Below are 27031 nucleotides of genomic sequence, written 5' to 3' on the forward strand. Positions count from 1 at the left end.
GGCAAGATGGTAGGAATTTAACTAGTTGGTCAAAAGGAAAGGAGTAACAAATAAAGGTTCAATTGGCCCCTCTCAAATATTATCAAGGAATGAAATGCGTGGGTTGATCCAAGATATTCTTAGTGGGCATAGATGGGTTAGAATTTTCCTTGATAAATTAATCATAAATTCAAGCTAAAACTGATGATTAATCGTGAAATAAATCTGACTTTTGCTTAAAATTCGAACAAAATCAATTATGAAATAAATTAACCTTTGCTTGAGATTCAATCAAAAGCAATTATATTTTCGTTTATTTTTATTTTTTTCAAAATTATATTTTAGTTTAATAGGACTTGATTTGATCATTAGAATCAGATATACATGTGTCCATGGAACACAAATGTAAAACTTACCACTAAAATATGAATATGAAATCGAATTTAGATGATTTGGCTTTGAATTTGGATAGAACCCGGCCCGCTTCCCTGGTTAATATGATAGTCGGGTCGTCGAGTAAATTTCGGGCCGTAAATCAGATAATACGGAAAGTGGACCCCACTTCCATCCGTTGACAGCTGAATGAAACCTTCCTTCCTCTCTCTTCAACCTCTCACCAAACAAAAAGGCCTCCTCCTAAATTTCTTCAATACATCTCGATCTCTTCGCTCTCTCTAAATCTACAAGCTCCAAACAATACACACACACATATATATATCTGTATATCTATTTTGATTTTCCTTATCTCTCTACAACATGGATCCGCCTACTTCCTGGGACTCTTTGCGGAAACAGGTCAATTCCTCTCCCTCCCACCAATATATTGACATCTCTGTATATATGTATGTTTTTGCATAGACATATATCAGAATATTTCTTATGCTGCGATGAACTTGAATTCCTTGCTGTGATTGAGTTGTTATATATCTGTATTAGGGTTAGGGTATCATGAAATTGAAAATTTCATTTTGTGAGTTGTAAATGGAAAAAAAAAAGTGGGAGTCTCAAAGTTCTTTGAAATGAGAATGTCAAATCTAGTTGAATGGTGTTTAGAATGTCAAATCTAGTTGAATGGCGTTGATGATGGTATCTTTGAAGTGATCTGCATAACTAAATGAGGTAATTGTATCAATAAAATGTTTGGACAGGTTCATTGACAGATTTGTGTTGTCTCATTGATTGTCGGTCAAAGTATATACTTGTATAATTTCTCTTGAATTTGTCGTGAAAGCCCTGTTTTGGTTGCTTTGTAATGAATGATATGAGGGAGAGAGAGAGAGGCATTTTTGAAACTAATGGGAGGGTGGTGTTCATTTTATTTTGAGTTGAAAACGGTAAGAAAAGGGTCACATCACTCAAGATGGAGATGGATTTGGAATAGGGTAGTTGTGATGTATAGGATTGCTGTTCTACTGTAATTTCGGTAGAGCAATGCTGCTCTTCACAAAAAACCCTCAAGTAAAAAATCATGATTTGGTGTTGATATCTCTCTTCTATTCATTTCAAAATCAAAATGATCCTATTAATTTCCTTTAGTTTCAAAAATTGCCATCATAGTCATATACGAATTCTCAAGATTTAATCTTTGTTTTACTGAAAAAAACAGAAAATTTAATTTGATTATGAACTTCATAAAGAATTGGAGCATGTACTGAAAAATCGGAAATGTTAATTTGATTATGAACTTCATATATAATTGGCGAGTGTAACTTTTGTCTGTTGTTAATCATGTGTATGTAGGCAAGGAAGCTTGAAGCTCAGTTGGATGAGCAGATGCATATGTATCGTAAATTAGTTTCTACGAAAGTCGAGGATGGTTCAGATAACGATCTTGAATCCGGAATAAATCAACTACTACAACAGCTTCAGCAAGTAAATTTACAGATGCAAGCTTGGCTATCATCGGGAGGCTCAGAAATATTTTCTCATACATTGACACGCCATCAAGAAATTCTTCAAGATCTTACTCAGGTATTGTTGCTTTTACCATTTTTTTTTTATAAGTATTGTTGCTTTTACCATTCAACAGACACTGTTGAAATTACAACACTTAGCATTGATTCTTCTAGTCAATATGAACTTTGTTGCATTAAAAGCCACAAACGAGTGTGCTGCTAACAAACAAAATACTCTGAACCAACCTAAAGCAAGAATACTTAAACAGAACTAGTCAATCAATAGAGCAGTTTTCCTAAATGATTTTGTGAATCTATTTTTTAATTTCTTCTTCTTCTTCTTCTTCGACCTCAATCAAGATACGGTTGCATGAGGCCCACTCCTGGCCAAACTATAAACTTCTCCTATGCCATATTACCGAAATCTGCAATCATGGAATCATTCGATTGCTCTATAGTAAGAGAAAGTTTGGCATGCTTCACTACCTTACTTCTTCTTCTTCTTCTTGGGATTCACATTGGATGCTAAGATTCCCACAGAGAGTGTGGAAGTAAATTGTTCTTATCCCATTGGAGAAGATAGGAGAAGGTTGTGGTAAGATTGGGCTTTGCTCTGTTGCTTGAAAAAAAAAAAATCCAAAGCTTTCATATTCTCTTTGTTACTTGTCTGGACGAGGCCTATTCCTCATGCATAGAATTTTTTATGAGAGGAAATATTTTAATTTGTTAATCTGAAGTTCTAGTGGACTGAGGAGACGTGAAAACTGCTCAGTGCTCACAAACTTGATAAGTACAAACTGTGGGGTATCATGTAAATAGATGAATATATTTGAATTTTAATTTGAGAATTTGAATCTTCTTGCGTGTGCTGCATTACTTTTGAACTTGCCTTATTATTTAGAAAAAAAATTCCTAGGGGTGTTGTGGAATACGGCTTCATAGTAAATCTAGCGATGCTAAATGATAGTGTACCTTTGAACCAATCCGGTAATTTGAGCTAAAAGAATTTACTTGCCAGTGATCATACGGTGCTTAACAAAAACAATTGAACTGCAGGAGTTTAATCGGCTACGCTCCAGCCTTAGAGCTAAGAAAGAGCATGCTTCACTGCTGGAGGATTTCAGGGAGTTTGATAGGACAAGATTAGATCTGGAAGAAGGTGGTGGTTCTTCTGAGCAGGCTCTCCTTAAGGAGCATGCATCCATCAGCAGAAATACAGGGCAGGTATTTATAAGCAAATTTTAATATGTTTATACCACATAAAAGTTCCATATCTTTTAAAGCTGAATATTTGGTTGTCTCAGATAGACTAGCAGAATACAGCTTTTAAAATTTCACCTTGTCTAAGCCAACATGGTTGATACTTAAGCTTCTATTTTGTTAAAACATTGAGTGAAGCTTTATTCCTAGTCTGGAGTTGTTTCTAACTTCCATTTATGGTGTACTTTTTTCATGTGAGCCCACTGTTATTACAGGTAGTACAATTCTGTCTCTACTTTGGTTTTAAACTATATGTAAATTGCCCTGATTTATATGTTGCAAGGTGGTCAGTTCTAGTTTGGAAAAGTTCAATCCGAACACTACTGTTTTTTTCAATACTAGACTCTCTAAATATTGCAAATCGGTTACTATTAAATTTTGAATATTTAAACTATTAAGAAATTTGTTAGGAAGACCTTTACAACCCTTGTATTAGATAATTTTGGGTTGTGGTCCATTACTAATGGCCAGGCTTAAACTAGCAAAAGATGGACAATTAGGTATTTTCCATTAATTCCAGGTCCATGACTGAACATAGCTCGCATAATTGAGAACCATCATCATCCTTGCTTTAATCCCATAATTGAGAACCATGCACCTTCAAATTGATAAGTTTTCAGGTATCCTACAAAAGTAATTAAAATCACAAAGAAAAGTCTATGGGAATACTACAGAAATGAGAGAGATTTACCAACCCCTGCACTAGGTAGATTTTTATTATTATTTTTATTTCTTTTTTATTTTTATAATGTCCAACCTTAGTTATTAAATTATAATAAAACTAGAAAAGGACACAAAATTAACTAAAATGATATATTCCTTTAGTTCCAAGTGCACAAGGTGAGTCTCATGTCTTTTAAGCCTCCCAAGTGAACCTTTGAAAACTGCATTTTTTTTTTTTTTTTTTTTTTTCTTTTCATAAGAAATGTAGAATTAGGTAGAAGAAGGTTTATGCATGTGGGGGAGAAGGATGTAACCTCCTGACTCTCTGGACTACTACAATAAATAAGAAAAGGATAAAATTGGGAGAAGTAGATGTGTAAGCAACCAATTCTCCGTAAGATTTGTGAAAGAGCACTAGAAGTCTTGCAAGTTGGTGGGGGTTTTTCGTTTGGGTTAAGAATTTGGTCTCAGTATACGCAATATGCAGATCTCAATTGGATTATATACGTCGTGTTAGATGTTGGGTCCTTCACTTCTTTGCATGGGTTCACTCGGGCCCTGATAACGATTGTTAATATTGGGATACTAAAGGTTTTTTGTTTTTGTCTTTGGTTTTTTTGTTTTTGTTTTTGTTTTTTGTGGATATGATTTTAAGGATTGGAATATGGTATAGGTTACTCAAGTCGATAGAAATCTCGTTTGATACCTTTGAGAGAAATCTCATTGAATGCCTATTCATCATTTTAGAAGCTTTTTATTAGCTTTTAAGGCTTCTAACTATAATTCATAGAAGATAAGGCTGTGACATTGTTTGATATTGCTCTTGTAATGGATTGTGCATATTCTGTTCAAAAATTTCACTGTCAAGGTTCGTAGTCAAGTATGATTTCTTTCCTTCCTTGGGTAAGTATATGCAAGAATTTTTGGAAGAGGAAAAGTGACATGGCCATCCTACTGAAATCCGGTTTTGATCTTTTTCGAGAGCAGAGTTTCAGCCAAATCTGGTGGATATTTAGAAGAGGAAATTGGTGCATGATAAATTTGCATATTTTAAATTGTTAAATTTGATGGGGTTCAATTTTTCTGATGCTACAAGCTCTAATATATGTAAAGCATCATATAGGCTACACTTATATCCCTGTAGGGACTCCAGAGCTACCAACATTGTGCTAGTGGAATTCCTTTATTTCTCTATAGTACTAGAAAAAATGGGATATATTGTTGCTCTAATACATGGCTGTGTAGAAGTGTCAGGGTTTTTGGTCGCATGTTAAGAGGAGTTGTCACTACGACCACAATTTCAGAAGATAAAATTTCCAAGATTCATTGCAGCCAGCTGCTGAAAAAGAAAATGCAATTTGGATTTTTAGGAACATCAGATATTATCAATGTGGAAAAAGTTGAGTGTTGCTATACATTTTTGGCTTGTTTAGCTCCTTTTTCAAAAAGGATTATGAAGTTATACTAAAGGAGGTTTCACCAGAATAGTCTTATGCTGATGGATATATTTATTTTGAGAATGAAAAAATCAAAACTCGTAAGGAGAAAAACTGTTACAATGGTAATAATAGAAAAGATTCAAAATGAATGATCAATCTTATGAAGAGCATGATGTCACGGGCCTAGAGATTCGGCGCAGCGGCACGGCCCGTGCGGCACCAAGGCGTTGCTTCAGCTCGCGCAAGCGCCCTGGTCAGCCACCACGACCTGCCCTCCCAAGGATACATGCTGACTGGTTTCGGCCTGCCATGGCCTCGTCAGGGGAACGGCTCCAGCTCCCGACCAGTTTGTGCAGGGATGGCCAACTCCCTTCTTCATAGTCAAGTCCAAGACTAGCGACAAGCACCTCGAACTGAACCGAGTCGACCTGCCTGAACTCTGAAGAGGTACCATCCTGTGGTCCTGCACGCCCCTTCCCTGGAACCATTCCCAGTCAATGAATGTTCTTAGCCAACCAGCATGCGTATCTTCTATGCTCATGGCGTCGTTAGGAATCGGATCGTGACATTCTCCCCCACCCAAATCCTGCGACGCCCTCGTCGCAGTGCGGCGCTGACTCCGCTGCGTCCAACATTCCAAAGTCTCTCTCCTCCAAGTGGTATGCTCGCCTGCCCACCATCGCTTCCTTGTACAACCCCTGGCTGCACTCGCCCAATGATAGGGTTTCGGGCTAAAGGGACGCCCACTTCTTCGGGACGCAACCCCACGTTATGCCGCCTCCGCGACACCCCGAGCAAACAAGCGCCCTCCGACTGACTTGATACCCGCCCTTCACAACGGTTTGCACGCCTCTTGAACTTGCAAGAACTTTGGTGCGCGCGGCCCTCCGGCCATCCGATGCGCGCGGCCCTCCGGCCCTTCAAGGACGCGTCTTCATGGGGAGATGGAGGCTCTCCTCCAACAGCATTGATTACCCACTGACGCTTTAGTGCACCGTCTTCATTCTCAAGACCCCCGGATCGACAAGGGGGCACACCTCTGTGCTTTTCCCCAAGTCCTGCTCTGATACCATTTGTCACGGGCCTAGAGATTCGGCGCAGCGGCACGGCCCGTGCGGCACCAAGGCGTTGCTTCAGCTCGCGCAAGCGCCCTGGTCAGCCACCACGACCTGCCCTCCCAAGGATACATGCTGACTGGTTTCGGCCTGCCATGGCCTCGTCAGGGGAACGGCTCCAGCTCCCGACCAGTTTGTGCAGGGATGGCCAACTCCCTTCTTCATAGTCAAGTCCAAGACTAGCGACAAGCACCTCGAACTGAACCGAGTCGACCTGCCTGAACTCTGAAGAGGTACCATCCTGTGGTCCTGCACGCCCCTTCCCTGGAACCATTCCCAGTCAATGAATGTTCTTAGCCAACCAGCATGCGTATCTTCTATGCTCATGGCGTCGTTAGGAATCGGATCGTGACAATGAGGTCTCAATGAATTGAATTGACTGGATTTTGTTGAAAAGAAACGTGAAGGCGAACCAATAAGTCTAAATGACAGTATTTGTGCAAAATGTGCATATTACAGAACTTGGCAAATATTTAGGTGTGAGGAATGTTCTGAAAGGTGTATGATTAAAAAGGGAGCTCAAAGAGCATGGTGAGGTTAGATCGAGCACCTGATTTGTATCATAATTTTTGGTAGTAAGAGGCAAAGGATTTAATGAAGACATACAAACTTTTTTTTTTTTTTTTCCTTAATTGGTACTAACACGCACGTGCCTCCACTGAGGCTTGAACTCTTGACCTCCTTTTGGGAAGTAAGAGCCTGATATCGCTAGACCACTAGCCCGTTGGTAAGACATACAAACTTTGAGGAGGGAAAAATGCATCATGGGGTAATGATAAATTCTCTGAATGGGAGAATCAAAGAATTATTTTGATGGAAGATGTAAGGTTTCTTACATAAATTACATAGTAAAACAATGTAGGTAATTTATGGACTTGCTATATATATATTTGATAAGTAGATTTGGGGTTTTTTTTTTTTTTTTTCTTTTTTTTTTGAGGATAGAAGTCATTAATATTTTAGCAGGTTAGTACAATTCAATTAGACAAACTACCAATAAAAGTAAAAAAAGGAATGAAATAGGAAACAATACAAATCATGGAATTCCCTTTGAGGTGAGGAAATATATCAGCTTTAATGATCATGCCGTCTGGTGAACTGAACTTTTAGGAGTTTTCTGCAAGCAATAAAATGTGAAAATGCTAAATAATTGGAGAGGAACCATGTAAATATATATTTATATGCATCATATGGTGTGCTTCGATGAATGCTCAAAAGGAGGCGGTGTTAAAAATTTTATGCAAATAATTAATGGAGCTATGGAAGTGAGTCAAAGACTCATTTTTGTTTTTGGGTACTAAATAGTAATTAAGCTTTGGAGTTGCTAATTGTTTAGTTAGAAAAGTGGTGAAGGTGATATTATCGCTGTGTGGGGATTGTAAGGTTTATCTAGGGAAGATTAGAGGTCATTATTGGCTGTATTATAAATTGGCAGCCCCTTTTCTCTTCTATAATAAGTCTTAATCAGCATCACATTTCAGGTTTGGAGTAATTCTTGTCTATCTTCTGTGTGTAGATTGTTTCTTATTTCTGTTTGCTGCAAATTTGCTGTTAGAAAATATGCCGCAGGAATTAAACAGCATACAGATCTAAGTAATTAAACAAATGTATCAGATAATAGTATGTAGTTCGTGCTGCAGGAATTAAACAAGAAAGCTTATGCAAAAATCATCAGTTAGGAGTCAGGACCTTAGATAGTAAAATGAAGCTATTTTATTATGTGGATGGCTGGTCCAATAATTAGACGACAAGTATTCATTGACTTAGATATGTACGGATCCTGTAGAGAGATGATGTGTTCTTATGAAGAAATTAGTATGAACAATATAACATTGTTGTGGTCAAGGAATTTTATAATGGAATAACAATAACAATTTGAGTAGACAGTATGAGATTCTTTTATCACAGCAGGGTTACATGAAGTGCCACATTTAAACCTTATATTTTTTTAGCATTTTTTATGAATGAATTTGCTGGATGTATAGAAGAGCTAAATGGTGTTTGCTGTTTTCCAATTACAAAATTGTTTTAAGCTGGTGACAATAATGGAAGGGCAAATTGTTAGATTAAATTTTTGGTTAAAATAATCAAGTGATGCTCCAAAGTTGGATAGTTTCTGAATGAGATGGACTGAGACAATATATTTGGAATGTAATTTGGGTAAGGTTAAGATTCGGGCACGACTGTTACGATTTTTTTTTTCTGGATAAGTATGACTCTTACTATTTTCTTTGTGTGCTCATCCATGTACGGGAAATTAGGGAGCTTGTCATCATTAAATTAGAGAATGACATTAGCACATGATAGATGAAGTGGATCCTTATAGGATGCTATTCTGTTGCTCAATGCTGATGAAATATGAGTCTGTAAGAAGATTGATCCCAAGTAGTTAGTTGTGATTGGGCTTTCTCCAGTGGTTTATGTACTGGAAAACTGTGATAAAAAATTTTAATTTGAGTTTCTGGTTAGAGTATCTCAAAAGAATTTTCTCAAATTGGCTCAGATTTCTTTTGAGATTAGGGCTTGGATTTGGTTACATCGGATTACTATAGCATTGATAGAAAGAAGGTAGAATGCTTGAACTTCCATATCTATAAAGAATGGATCATACCTATTAAGTCAAATCATCAATTTGGTTGAAACAGCATAGTGTTGAAGTCCATAAAAGTAATGCTCTTACGTGTTTAAGTTGAACCTTCATCAATGTGCCTTAGACATCTCAGGATATCAGCCATCTAGCCAGAAGTCTGCTTGAAGAGGAAAAAGAAGTGTACTAGATGTAAATACCGGACAGGCAGACGCATACATTATATTTATGCACGTCAGACACTGTATTATATGATATTGTACCTCCATGTTGGATTGTAAGAATACAAAATTTGGAATTGTATGAGCTGAGTCATAATCAGGCTATTACTGTGATTACAACATCCAGTGGATGTCAACATCTGTTACCTTCCAGCAGTTGTTTCTTTTGTTTTACCTTTTTCTTTAATTTTTTTCTAAATGCATATAATTCATGGGACATCACTTGTGATTGTTTATCGTAGACAATATGAACCTCTTTTAAGATGCTGCACATTATTCTTTCAATCTCAAAGATTATGTATAAATTATAGCTCTTTGCTACCGAATCACTGGTTAAGGTAAAATGTGATTGCTTTCAATTTTTAATCAAATGCCTTGGATAAGCTTAACATGTGAGAACACATATAGTTATGGTATTTTGCAACTAAGGAATGAATCACCTCCAGGGATGATTTGTTGAACTTGCGAAGGTGAAGCTTGCAGCTTTTCATTGCCCAAAACATTTGTACCAAGAAATTCCTGTACAATGTTGCTCTTCTTTTGTATATATATATATAACTTTTGTATGTTGCTCTTCTTTCTTTCCTTGCGAGCAGTAGAGTCTCATTTTCTCCAGAAACCGCTTCAGTTTCAGTAGAGTTCTATTATTCTCGGCCGACATTTAAATGTTTTCTATTGGAAATTATTTTGGATTTGTTGCTCTGGGAGTAAAACAGCATAATAGAGAAGGGTGTTTGCGGGCCAGGGTGATAGTGTTTCCTTGCTGCTATTGTGAAGTAGAGAACCTGCAAGCAAGCACAAGAGGAGAAAGAGGATTGTGCTTGGATTTATTGGTCATGGTTGATAATGACTTGCGGATGCTATACTGCATCTTTGCATGTGGAAGAGCCTGCGACAGCAGATGAAGCAATGCCACGGTTGGTGGGCATGAAGATGGATGCATATGTATTTGGGTCTGTGGTCTGCATCAAAATTGTTTCTATTTTTGTTTATTTTGTCTTGGGTGGGTATTATATACATCCAATTGTTGACTTGGCAAGAGCTGATCTTGGCTTGGAAGTTTTTTAGTGTCGGGCTGATGGGGCAGTCATTGCTCTTGATAGTACTGTGGTTGTGCAGCCTGGTCTTGTGTATACCATTGAGATGCTGTACCTTCTCCTTTGATGCTCACATTCCAGCCCAAGTTTCTTGAAGGCCTATGATGCCTTGGCCAAACCTCGATGACAAGGGGGATGGTGGGTGGGGGCATTTGGGATTGGGGTGCTACTTTGAAGAATAGTTTTTGGATGTAAATGGAGCATTCAGGATGCCATGTTGTCAGTTCAAACCAAAACAATAATAGTTTCTATGTTATTACTTGCAGTGTGTAATTTAACGGGGTTGTCTTATTGGTCAGGGTAACTCTAGAGGCTTTTATTGGTTAAAGGAAGTTCAGTAGTGGGTTAGTTGTAGTCGGTTTTTTGACTTACCTGCTTGGATATTAAATTGTGAAATTATCATTTCTGAATGAGGAAAGTCTTTTAGTTGGGAAAAAGTTTTGTTGAGTTGAGTTGAATTGAACGAGGAAAGTCTTTTGTAACAGGCAACTATTTTAGGGTAACTAGAACTTTTTGACCTTGCTTGGGTGCGTTCTTTTTGTTTGAAACAGATCTACCCATTTCTTTATTTTCTTGACAATAAAGTACCAGCTTTCTAGCCGGATTCATTCTCCTGCTAGACCATATGGGGGGGAAGTTGAAGGTTTGGATCATGGGTGCCTGTCTAATTCTTATTTAGAAAAAAAGAAAAGAAAAAGAAGCATTCTTGCAATATTTTTATCCATCCATTCATATAGATATAGAATACTTTTCATTTAGTAATATTTACTTGTTTCTAAATTGTTGCCTTCATGGTTGGCATTGTAAATCTACGAAGGATCAGGTTATACCGTTATAGTGGATCTTTTGTTCTTTCTGAAGTTGTATTTGTGATGCACTCCCCTCTTGAGCGTCTAAAAAGAGTTCACAAGTAACCATATTATGAGGAATAAAAGAAATTCTTAAGGCACCATATTTATATGTAAGAAAGTTAATTGTTGCTGTCTTGACCACCTCAAGGGAGGTCTATAATATTTGGAAACTAAAGGGTAGGTCTTTCTTTTGCTCTTGATGAAAAACAAGTTATATCCAGCTCCCTGGTTATTTCCTGGTATTCCAGTCTTTTCTTACTTGTGGTCACTGTTTTGATATTGCCGCAGATGGATTCTGTGATTTCTCACGCACAAGAGACCCTTAGGACACTTGTATTTCAGCGTTCAACATTTGGGGGTATCAATTCGAAGCTTAGCAATGTCAGCAGCCGCCTTCCAACGGTACAGTAACTAATCCCATGGGTGTATTTGTATATATTATATTTTCTGGTAAATATATTTATAATGTATATTTTGTGTATACTATAATGATACAATTTCAATATTAGTAACATTTGAAGGCATAAAATACCTTGTAATTGAGTTGTCTCCAGATTGAAGTAAATTTACGTATAAAATACTGTTTGTGAGATCATTCAAAGAATTTGTTAGGAAGACAGAGTATCATTGTAAATGATGCAAATACAAAGTGGAATTGTTGATAGTTATATACTATTTCCATCAGCCTCTTGCAATCCACCCTTTGCCAAGGGACACCTTTGACGTCACTGCTTAATTGTATCTGTGAGTTTTATTGATACTCATCTGATTTTAAATTTGCAGGTAAACCATATACTCTCATCAATAAAGAAGAAAAAGTCTATGGATACTATCATCCTTTCTTTAGTTGCCTCAGTTTGCACATTTCTCATTTTGATTTATTGGTTGACCAAATAGAAATTATTGCGGTTTTCTGGTGGGAGCCTCACGGCATGTTCTTCCTCCACTGTATTGTATGTAAATACCGTGTTGGTTTGTTAATAAATTTTGGCATTCTTCATGTTTATGGTACGTTAGACAGCATTATATGCACTCTGCTTCTGTAGTACAAGTTAATGCTTCCAGCTTGGTAGATTTATTTCAGTTAAAAAAATCAACATTATTGAATGTTCTGATCTCTTCCCATTTCCTTCGCTTACGAGAAAAATATTAGTTTGACAGGCCAGGGTTTTTTTTTTTTGACAGCTGATGAATTACTGAGAATTTGTTTGAATGTTGTGTAGTATTCCATTTTAGCAATGGTAGACTGGTGAAACGTCCCATAAGAGTTTAAATACCACCACCACCTCTGCCAATGTTACAATTAATTCTTTCCAGATCTTGTATTGGGAGGTCTCAATAATGACCAAGTGGTTGGATCCTATAAAGACTTTGATACCACTTGTAACGGATTAAAATTTTCCCATCCAAACCATTGGGTAAGATGTTGCCTAACTGTTTTTTTATTTTATTTTATTTTTAGGGCCCGTTAAGATAATTGAATTAGTGTTTTCCTGGGAGGACTTCATCCTCTTCTGCATACTTTCATTCTGTGGTGTATCAGTGAGAATGTAATCAACTCAACAGTGAATCCCGTGATCTCATTTTCGTCTATTACGGCAAATGTAGCGAACTAAATAATTCTTACGAAATATGATAGAAAAATAAGTATATCGTACGAAGAATACAAAAATTTATACGTGGTTCGGTAAAGCTTACTTACGGTGGAGATTTGGTAAAAGTCTTTATTATATGTAAAATCGAAAATTATAAGTTTTAGCCCCTCTTAATTAATTAGTGACTCTTACCATCCACTTCAAACTTTAAATGCCCGTTATAAAAGAATATATTAATTATAGTTCATAACTCATAAGCTTTGTGTAGGCTTGAACCCACACAAAGCTCAACAAACGGGTTTTAAAAACATGCAATTGTTCAAAACCCATCAGAGATCTTAAATAGAGAGACACGCGCCCATTAGACTAGACAAGCAAAGTCACAATGGAATCATCTGGGTTGCTTTCATTACATAAAGCGAATGCAAATGGGAATGCAAATACAAATACAAGTCAGCTTCACTTTCTCCATTTCTTTCTTTTCATGCCTTTTTGAAACAAGTTGAATTTTTTTTTTCGAAAGATAATGCACTACAGCTTTCCTATTTACTTGTCGGCAATTTGTCTTATTGTTTAATTTGTCTTATTGTTGTTACTTGTACCAAAAGAACTTCGTTTAAATTTTTTTGTTTTTGTTTTTGTTTTTTTTTCTTTTTCTTTTGACACTACACGCGTACTCACGGGTGAAGTCATACCACTAATGTGAATTAATATTGTATATTAAAAATTCAAAGTCCTCAATATTTATCCAATACAATCACCACATCATCTCGTAAATCCGATTAGTTGAATTTTTATTTTTATTTCTATCTAGTACAATGTTCCCTGTTTAAATGAAATCATAACTCTGTACATGCTTTAAACGTCGAATAGCCGAACAAGAGCTAAGGCCTGTGAGCGGGGTCTACTTTTTTAAGTTGGAGAATTTTCATTCAGATCCTAAACACCTTGTTTAGGTCCAATAATTTTACGGAGACAAGAACTTTTCCTTTTTTAGCTGACTTATTTATAGGACACATTTCTTTGCTTATTTTTTTAAAGGAAATTATTTTGATGCTTCTTTCAATTAGAGTTACATTACCCTTTCTTTACTTTAATAATCACACACATGTTACATGCCTATTTTATTTTATTTTTTTTAGAATTTGTAAAGACTAAAGACTAGTCTTTCTCTATTCCACAAATTCCTTAAAGTTATCTAATGATGTGTTTGGTGTGCAAAAATGAAATGGCTGGAATGGAATACCTGTTTCGACCATTCATTTGTTTGGTATGCAATTTAAAGTGGGAATGTACATTCCATTGGATTAAAAATCCATTCCACAATTAAATCTATGAAATGGTCATTCTATTCTCGAAATTTTTTTTAAAAAATTTCAAATTTCCAAAAAACTCTCATGTTCCTAGTCCAAAAACCACCACCATCACCACCATTGCCTTCCACTGCCACCGCTGTAATCCCCCGTATTTTATTAAAAAGTTTAGTTTATTTAAATTCATTTATGTGTGGATTTCTTTACCTATTATCGTGCATGCTACATTATTATATTAAGTTCATTTAATGGTGCATGTAAATTAATTGTATATGTTAAAATAGTAAATTTATTCATTTAATTGTGCATGTATTATTATTAACAATTTTATTTGTTGATTATGTTTAATTAAGCAATATTAGTTAATTAAAGTATTATATTTATGTTATAAAGTATTATGATGATATAATGTATTCTTATGTAATAATAATATTAATTATAATAGTTTATTAATAATAATAATAATAGTTATAATAATAATAATAGTATTAAATCATAAGTCATGATGAAATTAGAGATTAGGATAGGATTTCATTAATATTTATAGGTAGGACTTGAAGCCATATGGTTGGGAATGTGGTGAGTTTAATGTAAATTTAGATATTTGTAATATTTATATTATTTTAATTTGTATAAATATTAGTTAGTTTGATGAGAAGGTAAGTTAGAAACCAATTTAAAATAGTAGAGAGTTGTTGTTAGAGGAAAGAAAGAGAAGAAAGGTGAGAGAGAAAGAAAGGAGTTTGGACCGGTGTAGGAGAAATTTACCCGACTACGCGCAACCGGCGGATTTATTTTAAATCCAAAAAGGCAAGTTATTATCTACTTTTCCCCTTTGAATTAATAAATTAATTGTTTAGTTTATTTGTATGCATAGAGCCAAGGTTAGTAGATTAATAAATTATAAATTTTATCTTATTAAATTAATGAAATTTTATTTATATAGGATGGTATATATTTATTTAATATCCTATGAAATTAATAATGGCCGAAAATAATTAAATAAAGCTTTAGGGATTTTTCTAGAATTTTTTAGATTTTTCCGGGGCTTTTCTGCAATTTCCGGCGACCTTCCGGCGAGTTTTCCGGTCGCCGGCAATGGGGGAGATGACCGGAGTGATCCGGTGTGATGCGGCGCACCATAGGAGGGTATGCGCGCGCATCTGGACCATTAAACAGCAGCGATTGATCCGGTGCACCGCGGTCCATGTTACCGCGGTACACCCGGATCCGTGAGCGTTGGATGGAGGGAAGGTAGGTGGATTGATCCTGTGTGGCGCGCATGTAGGAAAACTGATGCAGCCAACCAACCGGAGGACGCCACATCAGCAGGAAGCCATCAACGCGCGCGTGGGAGCGCGTGCGCGCGCGTGACTGATTCCAGACGCGCGTGCGCGCGCGTGGCTGATGCCAGACGCGCGTGGAGGCGCGTGGGAGAGTGGGGAAGGTTGGGCTGCGCGTGGGGAGGCTCTGGGAGGCGCGTGAGGGCGCGTGTGGGGTCTCTACAGCTGCTGGAAATTACCAGAATACCCCTAAGGCCTGTTTTGTAAATTCCAGAACCTTAAACTTGGATTTTTAGGTACTGCGTTGGTATTTACGGGTTTAATGGGCCACGAAATTATTATTTTAATACCCGTTAAGTATTATTATGGCCGATTAATATTTCTAAACCTTAATTGGCCCGTTTACCGTACGTATATGAATGTGACTCATTTGACCACATTACTATAGATGGTATTATTATGTTATTAAATGGTATTCATTATTACTGTTCAAATATAATAATGTCACGGTTATCGTCATATAAATTATCCATTATATTATGGGATATTTATACTGTTAATCATATATCAACCATGATTATTATGCTGTGTGCATTTCAGGGAATAAATGGACTGTTTATTATGTCGCATTTATATTATATGGATGTGTTGCCATATAGAACCATGTGAGCTGGCTAATAAGTTTAGACTCATTTATACCTTATGCATTCGTTGCTATAGACAGATGTGTGGCTGTCGGGGTATGTGGTTTAATATTATTGGCATGTGTTGCCTAATGGACATGCTCAGTATATTTAGTAATATTATTGGCATGTGTTGCCTAATTTGTATGCTCAGTATATTCATCAGTACTTTGAGAGGTGTTATCACTGTGTAGTTCGTTATAGTCTGTGTTGTCAGTATCGTGCACCATGTATAATAGCTGATTTTCCGGGTAGGGAAATGCGACACTTAACCACCTAGTGTGAGTCTAGGTGATCACCGTCTATTCTGGTTGAGGTCATGTTATACATTGGATGGTTCCCTTAGGATGTATACAGATATAGTACTCATCCGGATATAAATGATTAATTTATTTGATTCTCTGATTTGGGTCATAGTAGAGAAGACTTGCTCGTGGGGTTGACCCACCATTGTTGTTATTTCAGGATACGGTCAGTACCCGTTCCAAGGTTGAGGTTAGCAGTGAGGGACCACCATCCGAACTCATCTACTCTTACGATCCAGTTCAGGGTAGAAGTTTTACGTATTACTTCAGTTTTAGTTTTTATTTACTTTTGACGTTAAACTCTCAGGTTTATATTTAGGGATCCTTGACATAGGATTTCCAAGTTGTAATGGAGTACTGTATTTAAATAAAGGATGGATGGATGTTGTATTATTTAGTGTTCCTTTCCTGTCTAAATTCTTTTATTATCATCATTTTGTATTCCATGCTTGTATATTGCCAATTGTTTTTGATATCCCTCGTTTTTCATGTATAAGCCTGATCAACTTATGCGTGGAAAATGTGGGGGTGTTACAACCGCCACCACCACTGCTTCCACCACCACCATCGCCTCCTTTCACCATCACCACCTCTATTGTCTTCCACCACCGTCACTACCATCATCACCATTGTTGCCTCCTACAACCACCACACAGCCGTATTATCCACTGCCTTCCACCACTGCACATTCCATCGTCGCCCACCACCACCACCTCCATTTCCTTCCACCACCGTCATTGCCACCATCACTGTCACCATTACAACCCCCATTAACGTTGTCATCACTACCGCATACACCACTACTATAGCGTCCTGGATTTTTTCGGATTTTTATGACATTTTTTGTTGTTTTTTTTAAATTTTTTTTAGCCAATCGGTTTCCGTGTCACATGGGTTCTGGTAGTCATTTGAGACATTTCTTTAAGCCCATGACTCTTAGAAATGTATTTTGGTCCATTTTATCATTTCTTTCCTTAGCCGAGACTCATTTTCTTTCTCACTACTTCACTTTCTCTCTTTATAAACCAAAGCTTTACATGTTTCAAGCTTAGACCATAGAATGCAAAGTTGGAGGGTTTGATGAGAGTTTTGATTTGATCGGAGCAAAGCTTCATTTGGGTGACCTTGGAAAATTTTGAATTTGGGTCTTTTGGTCTTATTTGAGATAGAGTTTTTTTGTAATTGATTACACATTATTCCCCTTTATATGCATACCAATTTGTTGTTAATTGCATGATATATTAAATTCTAAGGTTTGGTGTATGTTTGAGTTCTTGTCTAATTGATGTATTATATGTGACTATGTGCTCACTTTGTGTATAATTTTCAAATGACATGCTACCAAATTTGCTATGTGATGGATTCTATAACTACATTATGTTATTATTGTGATGATATTGACTATTCACATGCTCAATATTATTCTAATATATGCTTGAAGTGATGTTATGACTATCAATTAAAGCTTGTTGTGAGCATGAAATTATCCCTTGGATTATCAAAGCATGATAAGTAGTGAATGAGTTATGTATGAAGCATTTCTATACACATAGCATTGATGACATTTTCATGTACTCATGAGGTGGGTGTGCAGAGACGTGTGTAGAAATGTGAAGAGGTAAAATGTGAATATGAGAAATTTTTGAGAACAGTTTTCTCAAACCTGGTATTTGGGAGGTACCCCTTTATCGATGGTGCAAGCTAGTTAATAGGGATACGGGAGGTACCCGTGAGAAATTTTAGCGACTCGGGCCCTAAATGGCGGTTGGGAGGTACCCTTCCATTAGGGATGATAGCAAAATTCTCCTTAGGGACCGAGGGAGGTACCCAAGGTCCGGCTAGCTAGTACGTTTTCGTTGTGGGTGTGTGGATATATACGAGAGTGTGTGTGTGGAATGTGGTTGCATAATGCATTCCATGCATTGTATTGCTTGAAGTTGATGAGAATGATCCTTGATGTTTTTAATGGCGTTGTGAAATTCCTAGCATGATCCCATTATCTCATCTCTATTCCTTGTTGTATAGAGCATATGATTGTGTACTTTGCTTGAGGAGATGCCACTTAAGCAATCTCTACTGAGCCGTTGTGCTTACCCTATATTTAACATTTTTCAGGTTATGGAAAGGAAGTGGTGGCTGATATTCCTCCACAAGCTTAGCTAGTGCTAGATAGATCGTTTTTGACATCCTTTGTAATCAAATTCAGTTTTTGTAATGCATTGCCAATGTAACCAGTAACCTTATTATTTTAGACATGGTTTTTTATATTTTTGGATATGTATATGATGGCAATGGAATCACTTTTGTTTAATGTAAGGATGAATGATGAAGAAAGGGTTATGTTTTGACTAAATGATGTATTTTGATAAAGATCTATATCTATCAATGTACATGGTGTTCATTTGGCATATTTCAACTTTTAGGTAAGTTTCGGATCATTTTGGTACCCATCTGATTGGTATAGATGGAGTGCACAACCATTGCACCTTGAAAATGGCCTATTTTTCAGCTTCAAGGGTGTTTCGGTCAGCTGGTGATATTAGCCAATAGATTGATAGTGTAAATTGGGCTTGGACAGAAGCTTAGGGACCTGGAGCATCATTTCAGTCGACTGACAATCACTATCAGTCGACTGATCCTTGAGTTTGACATAAATTTCAGCTGACTGAAACTTTCAGTTTACCTAGAGTATTGACTCGACTTCAAATAGTCATATCTCCTTCATTTTAACTTCAAATTGGATCATGTTTAAGTTTAATTTCAAGGATTTTGAGTCAGATTTATAATGGTACCTAATCTAAAAATTCAAACTGTAGAGGAAGTTATGACTATTTAGTACGGACTACTCTGGAAATCTTCTAAACCAAAAGGGTCAATTGTATGAAAACATTGTTCTTGCATCTAGAATCTTATGAAATGAGTTTAAAGTCAACCCACTTCTCTCTCTTACCTTGAAATGATCGTTTTGCTGTTGAATTGACCTCAGGTTGGGTAAGAACCTGGCTTATGTTTGCATCACTCGACATTGATCCGGATCCACCGAATTGGGTCGTTGCAACTGCGACCTTCCACCACCGCCACCGTCACCATTGTTGCTACCTTCCACCACTACCACACCACGCCTCCACCACTGCCTTCCACCATCGCCGCTACGTCTACCATTACCGCCACTTCCACTGCCACCACTTTCTACCATTGCCACTGCAACCACTATCGTCGCCTTCCACCACCACTACCATTGTCACCTCCACAACTGTCCCCGCCTTCCACCACCACCACAACGCTGCCGCAGCCTCCGTTGCCTTCCACCACCGCCACACTATTGCCATCGCCACCGCCACCATCGTCACCTCCACTGCCTTCCACCACCACCACTACTGTCGCCGCCTTCCACCACCACCACACCACGCTTCCACCATTACCTTCCATTGTCACCGTCGCCGCCACCGTGCTGCCTTCCAACGCTACCACCTACACCACTATTGCTTTCCACCTCCACCACCATCTACCACCACCATCATTTCTTTAAATTTTTTTTTATAGAAGAATGTTATTTTGTTAATTTAATTTATTTGTTAATAAGATGGGTATTTTGGATAATTTAATTTGAAATTCATTCCATTCTAAATTTTAGATTGATCAAACCAAATATTAGAATGATTAATTATTATCATTTCATCCCTACACATTTTAGATTTGCAACCAAACAATAGAATGAAAATGGCCATTTCATTTCATTTCCATTCTCATTATATTTCTACTTGCATTCCTGCACATCGAAAGCAACATAATAGAAATATTATTACATCTTCATATCTATTCATCTTTCCTTTTCTTGTGCGTAAAGAATTAAAATTTAGCTGTATTAAATACAGTGCAATTTGTATATTAGAGTAATCTAAACAATTTGAACCCAATTCATGATTTGTTCATGTTTATTACATAGTCAAAATCAATATATTCTAATTTTATTTGATTAATGCATGTGAAAGGTAAAAAGTTCCAGTATTTTCGAGAATTTCGTGTGTAAACACATCTTCATTTGAACATGTCTGATAAAGAATATTATCTGTATTTTACTTGTAGATGCTTTATCTTGTGAGTTCTCTACGTCAACCTTGCTATAGCTCCTCTATAGCATCTTTTAGTACCTTAAAGAATTACTGATTCATATTTTGATTACCTATGTTTTTCATGAAATAATTTTCTGTTCTTACAGTTCTCTATACTTCATTGATTAGATTTTTTTTTTTAATTTTTTTTTTATTTCATACTTTATTATCAATTTGTTTTGACATATGTAAATATCCAAAGTTTAGTCACTCACATTAATTTAGTCTAATATTAAACAAGTGTTTCTAGGTTTGACACATGTATCAAGTAATAACCTTTCAATATCATTTGATAAACATTCATAATTCATCATCTCTTTCACCTAGGCTCTGAAACAAAATTAAAAACTGATTGTTAATATTAAACAAGTTTTTTTTTTTTTAATAGACTTCGAATATATATATATATATATATATATATATATATATATATATATATATATATCATGGAAAACATGTACTCATAGCTCATTACACTTTTCACACTTCAATTATATTCTCAAAGATCTCAAAAAAAAAAAAACAAAAAAACGATGGTGACATTCAATCTGTTGACACAATAAACACGTGGCATTCAGGTGTTTATATGGACCACCAACTGGTGACCTGAAATTCAAGAGAGTGGATAGCGTATCAACATGAGACAATTATAGGACAAAAGTTATGAGGGACTTTTGGGAACTAAAATAGCAAAAACCATGAACATGCAAGCTAATCCTTTAATCTTTTTGGATGACACACCACTCCATATATAGTGAATCCATTGATTTATGATTTTTTATATAATCAACTCCTCAATGAATATACATAGTTAAAGACATATACTATATGGTGTGGAGTTTCAAGTCACAAACAAATATATTACTCTCTCTCTCTTTCAAAATTTTGTTAAATTATATACTGTCCAATGGAACCACTAGGGAAAGAACCATGTCCAGAGACATCATTGCAGAGCCCAAAGGCAAACAAACAAGAAGAAGAAGAAGAGAGAAAAGAGATGGATCTCAATCTACGTAGCATGGACTCCATTAATGATCATATGTTCAATCCAGAACTCAACCTCATTGATTGCCTCAACATGCAAAATTCAACAGAAACTCCCCAATTATCCTATCCCAGGCCGCGAGTTTTCTCATGCAGCTATTGCCAAAGAAAATTCCATAGTGCACAAGCACTTGGAGGACACCAAAATGCCCACAAGAAAGAGAGGTTTTTGGCGAAAAGTGGACAGCAAAACAGCTACTACTTGGACAACCATGAGCATGGTCATTATTCTTGCATGGCTTCACTCCCTCTTGGAATTCAGGTTCACTCTATGATTCATAAGCCACCTCACATACCAAATTCTTTTGGGGCGAGAAGTTTGTATGGACACGGTGGATGGTCAAGGCTGCCTATGCACCAACGACCGGCGATTGGGAACCTAGCCGCGGAGAGTTATCAGGCCACTGTGTTGACAGGACCCTCGTCTCAAGGTGGTGTTGGTATATTCAATACCAAGAGCAGGGTGATGAGTTCTCTATCAGATGAAGAAATTGGTGGCAATTGGCGGGGAGATGGTGATGGTTTGAATACTAAACAGGATAAGTTGAAAAAGTTAGACTTGTCTCTCAAGCTCTAAGTTTCATTTTTTTAGTATGTCTTATTTTGTGCCTTTGATTTTTTCTTTTTCTTTTTCTTTTTAAAGGTGTCTTTGATCTCTCTTTTGCTTCTTAATTTTATAATTATAAGTGTATTGCTTATGGACACACGGGCATTATTCAGTGGTTTAGTTAGTAAAGTGCTCCAACTACCCGTGTCCGAGTACTCTTTCCCCTAGTTTACAAAAAAAAAAAAAAAAAGAAAAAAGAAAAAAAGAAAAGAAAAAAAGGTATTGCTTATCGACATATAGGCTTAATTTATTTTGAGACTTAGTGCACACACAAATACACATTTATGCAATCGATGGGCTCTATCCAAGATGGTACACGTTCCTCTCTTTGACCTAAAAGTGTAAGCCCAAATTGAGCAATATATACCCGTTGTATTACTGCTAATTTAAATCAGTGAGTTCCCTATGTTAGACATGGCCTCACCACTTGGCGTTCAGATGATTTTCCGGCAGTTGCAGTGGTGGGCCTGGCGGTCGGATGAAGATATGTGAGTTTCTCTCAATCCAAACATGGTAAATGATTGCGGAGAGTGCCGCAATGGAGAATGAACATAGGGTTGGGTGGACGAATGAGCAAGAGTAGAAGAGATGACTCATTTGAGGATAGACAGAAGGTGTAGTGATTTAGGAAGTGCTACTACTGCTTAGCCAATGATTTGTTAAAGGTGGATACAAGGTTTAGGATGGGTAGCCATGCATGGAATGAACTAAACCATAAGGTTGTTTAATAATCACAAATATGCTACATAGTCTATTTTGTATGAAATTTATAAAGATTAAAAACTAGTCTTTCTTAATTGTAATCAATTTGGCTACATATGCAAATATCCAAATTAAGTTTGGTTATCTAATATTAAACTAAGTTTTTCAAGGTTTTTGTTTGGCTCAAAGTATGCCTCAGAGGTATACTTGTAATTTTATGAGTGCTGCGTGGCAGGATTGGCGAGTTTAAATTTGTAGCTGAGTTGGGTTCAGCCGAGCTAACTAATTAAAGCCAACCAAATATTCTTTATGTCTATGGTCACGAGTGTCCTGTTAGCTTAGCCTGGTATATCTAACTTTAGCCATTGTGGGGAGCAGGAATGACACATTTGTTCACTTCAACCCAAACTCAGAAGACTCTGTTGGACCGTTTAAAGTGAGTTGATTGCAATTAAGAAGAGTTAGAATGGAGAGAAAAGAGAACAACGGCTGATGCATTTTTTTTTTTTTGTGGCATGTGATTTGGCCAGCAGCCATGTGGGGGCCGTCTTTGACCATCCCCACACAGCTATGGCTAATTTTTGATCAGTTAGTCAAACAAGGCCTTATAACGGTTGCCTTAAGAGGCGATTCTTGTACACTTAGCCAAACAAGACCTTATAACGGAAAGGAATTGATTTAAGAAAAAAAATGATTCTTTTTATTTTTTTATTTTTATCTCAAAGTTTTGCTCATTCATTTTTTTCTTACCTGGCAGATTTCCAAAACAACCAAACAAGAGCAAGTGAAATTCAAGTGGAGTTTTGAAAAGGGTAGAAGTGATTAGAAGTCTGAGGTAAATTTCTGTTCTTCATAATAATTTAAAGCGTTTGATTTTATTTATTTATATATTTTTGTGGAGTTATATGGTATTCTTGTTGTACTGTATGGTTGATTTTCTCCCTTGTTTCTGTAGTTGATTTTCAATCTCTCTTTCACTAAATCATGTTCTCTAATACGATGGATTATCAATATTTGATTTGGATTCTTGGTTTTATGCAATTTTGCTTTATGTATAAAGAAAAGAATTTAGCTAGCACTCTGCATATTAGATTTTTGATGAAATGGGTCCGAGGTTTAATAAGTTTTTTTTTTTGGCAAGGGTTTGCCATTGTTTTGTATTGTTCATAACCTAATAAAAATTTTACAAAATAGCATTTTTGTACTTTTTTATTGATTAAGACTTGGTATCTATTTTGTGTTAAGTAATTCTTTTGTGTTATATGTCCTTTTTTTAATTATTCGTGTTGTTTATGAAATATTATTATGTTATATAAAGAATTATGTTTGGCGTTATTTTAAAACTTTTTGTATTGGTGTACTATTTTAAATTAGGGATGGAAAGTGGCCCCGGTAAAAATAAAAGAAAGTGGATTGACGAAGAAGATATGAAACTTATTGGGGCTCTTCTTGATTTACATAACATTGGGAAGTACAATGCTGATTGTGGTTTTAAACCCGGTCATTTTCAAGCTGTGGAAAAAATACTTGTAGACAATTTACCAAATTCAAGCTTAAAGACAGACCCCCATATAAAATCAAGAATGAAAACTTTGAAAACTCATTTTGATGTTGTCCATGATATGTTAAATGCTAGTGGATTTGGTTATGATGAAATGAAACAGCGCGTGGTAGCTGAAAAAGCAGTATGGGATGCCTACTTACAGGTATTTTTTTTTATACATTACTTTATTTGGATAAATCCTTTTACATTATAATATGCTCAATAATTATTTTTCTATGTCAATTTGCAGAGTCATAAGAATGTTGTAAAATTCAAAGATAAGTGTTTTCCACACTACAAGGAATTGTGCAAAATATTTGGAAAGGATCGTGCTAACGATAAAGAAGCTGCAACACCAAATGATGTTTTAGAAGCACTGGAAGATGAAGAACTTAATAAGGAGAAAGAGGTTGAAAATAATGATGACTTTGAAAACCCTTTAGATGATATACCACTAATAGTTGGTGAGGATACCAAAACGACCCGGGCTTGGAGTGATCCACATTGCATAGGATGGGTCGGATGTGGACAAACGGGATGGAGCCAGTTCGCGCTGTATGGGCCCAGGTCCATAAAGCCATTTCAGAAGCCCATGATGAAATGAGAGGAATCGAGTCCAGCCAAAGGAGAATATGATAGGATCAGCTCAGTGGAGGTTGTAACTGTCTATAAATAGAAGGGATTGAGAGGGAAAAGGGGTTGAAAAATCATTGGGAGTGTAAAGTTTCTCTCTCTACAATTAGGGAAAAATTCTTTGTACTTTCAATTGGCGCCGTCTGTGGGAAGAACAAGAAGGATTGATTGATATCATTCTAGATCGGATCGATTCAACGCATTCTGCGAGGAAGACGACTACTCTGTGAAAGCTGAATCAACATTGATGATAATACGATCTGTCTTGACGAGTTAAGGCTCCGGTTGATTTCGAAAAATTGGCGTCCGATCCAAGCAGATCAGATCCGTGCTTGATCCGGCGAACTGCGCAATTGCGATTTGTTGTGATTACTGAATCCGGCCAGTAGTGGACTGAATTCAGCAAGTGTAGGTTCAGATCTGGTGTGCGCGCGTTAGCGGAGCTCCGATTTGGTCAAGAAGTCTGCAGTTGATGACTTTGCTCCGATCTGGAATGATGATCGGAGAGGCGAACTCGAATCCTTTGGAGAACAGCCAGCAGACAAAGCTCGACGAGCTGATGAACATGATCGATGCTTTGAGGAAAGAAAATGCAGAGCTACGAGCTGGAATGGAGCATCGTGAGGCTCTTGCAATTCCGAGGCCACCTCCTGAAGGAGAAGGAGCTTTACCGTCCGAAGCTGATCGTTAAGGTGATCCAGAAGACGTCAATCGTGGTGGTCTACGTTGTGATGAAGATATAATCGGTAATCTGCCTCCGAATGACGGAAGAGTAGAAGATCGGGAAGGATCTGTTAGTCTGGAACCGCATCACAAACGGATTATGAGGGAGGAAGCACCAACGTATGAACATTGGGTTGCGTCACCATGGCGGAGTGAATTTGCGGAGGATAGGTCGTTCGATCCGCCATACCGACCTTTATTAGCGACTGTTGATTACAATAGCTCGGAAAGGAGATCTGCCGATCGAGGATTTTTGTCACGATTTTCAACAGAAAACGAAGCATTGCGTTCCTCAGCAAGGACAGTCGCATCGCCGTTCACTGATGAAATTCTGAACGCGCCGAATCCGAAGAAGTTTTCCATGTCGATCTTCATTCTGTTTGACGAAACAACTGATCCGGTCGATCACATATACCATATTCAGTTAAAAATGGCTTTGAATACTAATAATGATCCTTTGATGTGCAAGTGTTTTCCTACGAGCCCGGCTGGACCAGCTCTCAATTGGTTCAAGAATCTGGCTCAAGGCTCAATCGCCAGTTTCCAGGACTTATGCGATAAGTTCATAAGCCAGTATTACGGGAATAAGCGTCCGGCTAAGGATGTATCGAGCCTTTTTACAATGAAGCAGCATGAGGATGAACGGCTCCAAGCTTTTCTCACCCGGTTCAACCTCGATAAGAGCATGGTAATGGAGTGCCACCCGTCCATAGCAGTCCAAGCATTTAAACTTGCAATGAACCGGGGGACGCCGTTTCACACCAGCTTGGTGGTTAATACGCCAAAGACAATAGACGAGCTGAACGAGAGAGCTGACGGTTTTGTTCGCCTTGAGGAGGAAGAAGCAGCTAATTCAAGGAAGACGTCAATTATTTCGACGGAGGAGAAGTTCAAAGCCAAGATCCGGCAAAAACAAGCTCAACCGCAACGTCACCCCTCATGGAAGGCGGAGAAGAGGCCCAGGGAGGAGGAATCAGTCACTCCACTCAGAGTCACTTTAGCAAGGCTATACCAGGAGAACAAAGATAAGTTTCGTCCTCCTCTGCCAATCAGGCAACCTCTTGAACAGAGAGATCAGACTAAACATTCTACTTTCCATAGTATTTTGGGCATCAGACTAACGAATGCAGGAACCTAAGGAGGCAGGTAGAGATGCTGATCGCAAATGGGGAGTTTGCAAGCTATGTCCAGGGTCCGGCGCAAGAGCATAATCGCCCGACTGAGCAAATCAAGCGGAACCAGAGGCCAAACCAACACAACTCTCAATCCGTCAGGATTATAAACGCAATTCATGGCCGGCCTAAGTAAACGATGGAGTCAGAGGAGTTGCTCAGGACGAGGTTACGCCAGGCCCAGTTGAAAAGAAGAATTGGCAGTGTGC

The 27031-nt window shown here is 37.3% G+C and overlaps 3 protein-coding genes across 3 annotated transcripts; all 3 read left to right on the forward strand.

Moving 5' to 3' along the window:
- The first annotated feature begins 577 nt into the window (after positions 1–577).
- LOC132283694 (Golgi SNAP receptor complex member 1-1) lies at positions 578–12214 on the forward strand. Its single transcript, XM_059785694.1, has 5 exons — positions 578–774; positions 1720–1950; positions 2931–3098; positions 11396–11509; positions 11891–12214. Exons 1-5 carry the CDS (start codon positions 736–738, stop codon positions 12002–12004), a joined length of 666 nt encoding a protein of 221 aa, XP_059641677.1. The 5' UTR covers positions 578–735; the 3' UTR covers positions 12005–12214.
- Positions 12215–21305: 9091 nt separating this feature from the next.
- LOC132281336 (zinc finger protein 3-like) lies at positions 21306–22430 on the forward strand. The gene has a single exon (XM_059783046.1). The coding sequence runs from the start codon at positions 21306–21308 to the stop codon at positions 22017–22019; it is 714 nt and encodes a 237-aa protein (XP_059639029.1). The 3' UTR covers positions 22020–22430.
- Positions 22431–25750: 3320 nt separating this feature from the next.
- LOC132281337 (uncharacterized) lies at positions 25751–26788 on the forward strand. Its single transcript, XM_059783048.1, has one exon. It carries the CDS (start codon positions 25751–25753, stop codon positions 26786–26788), a length of 1038 nt encoding a protein of 345 aa, XP_059639031.1.
- The last annotated feature ends 243 nt before the right edge of the window (positions 26789–27031 follow it).

Source organism: Cornus florida, unplaced genomic scaffold, assembly GCF_030987335.1.
Source record: "Cornus florida cultivar Cherokee Brave unplaced genomic scaffold, ASM3098733v1 CherokeeBrave_3.0.0_Hap2_Chr11, whole genome shotgun sequence".
Lineage (NCBI taxonomy): Eukaryota > Viridiplantae > Streptophyta > Magnoliopsida > Cornales > Cornaceae > Cornus > Cornus florida.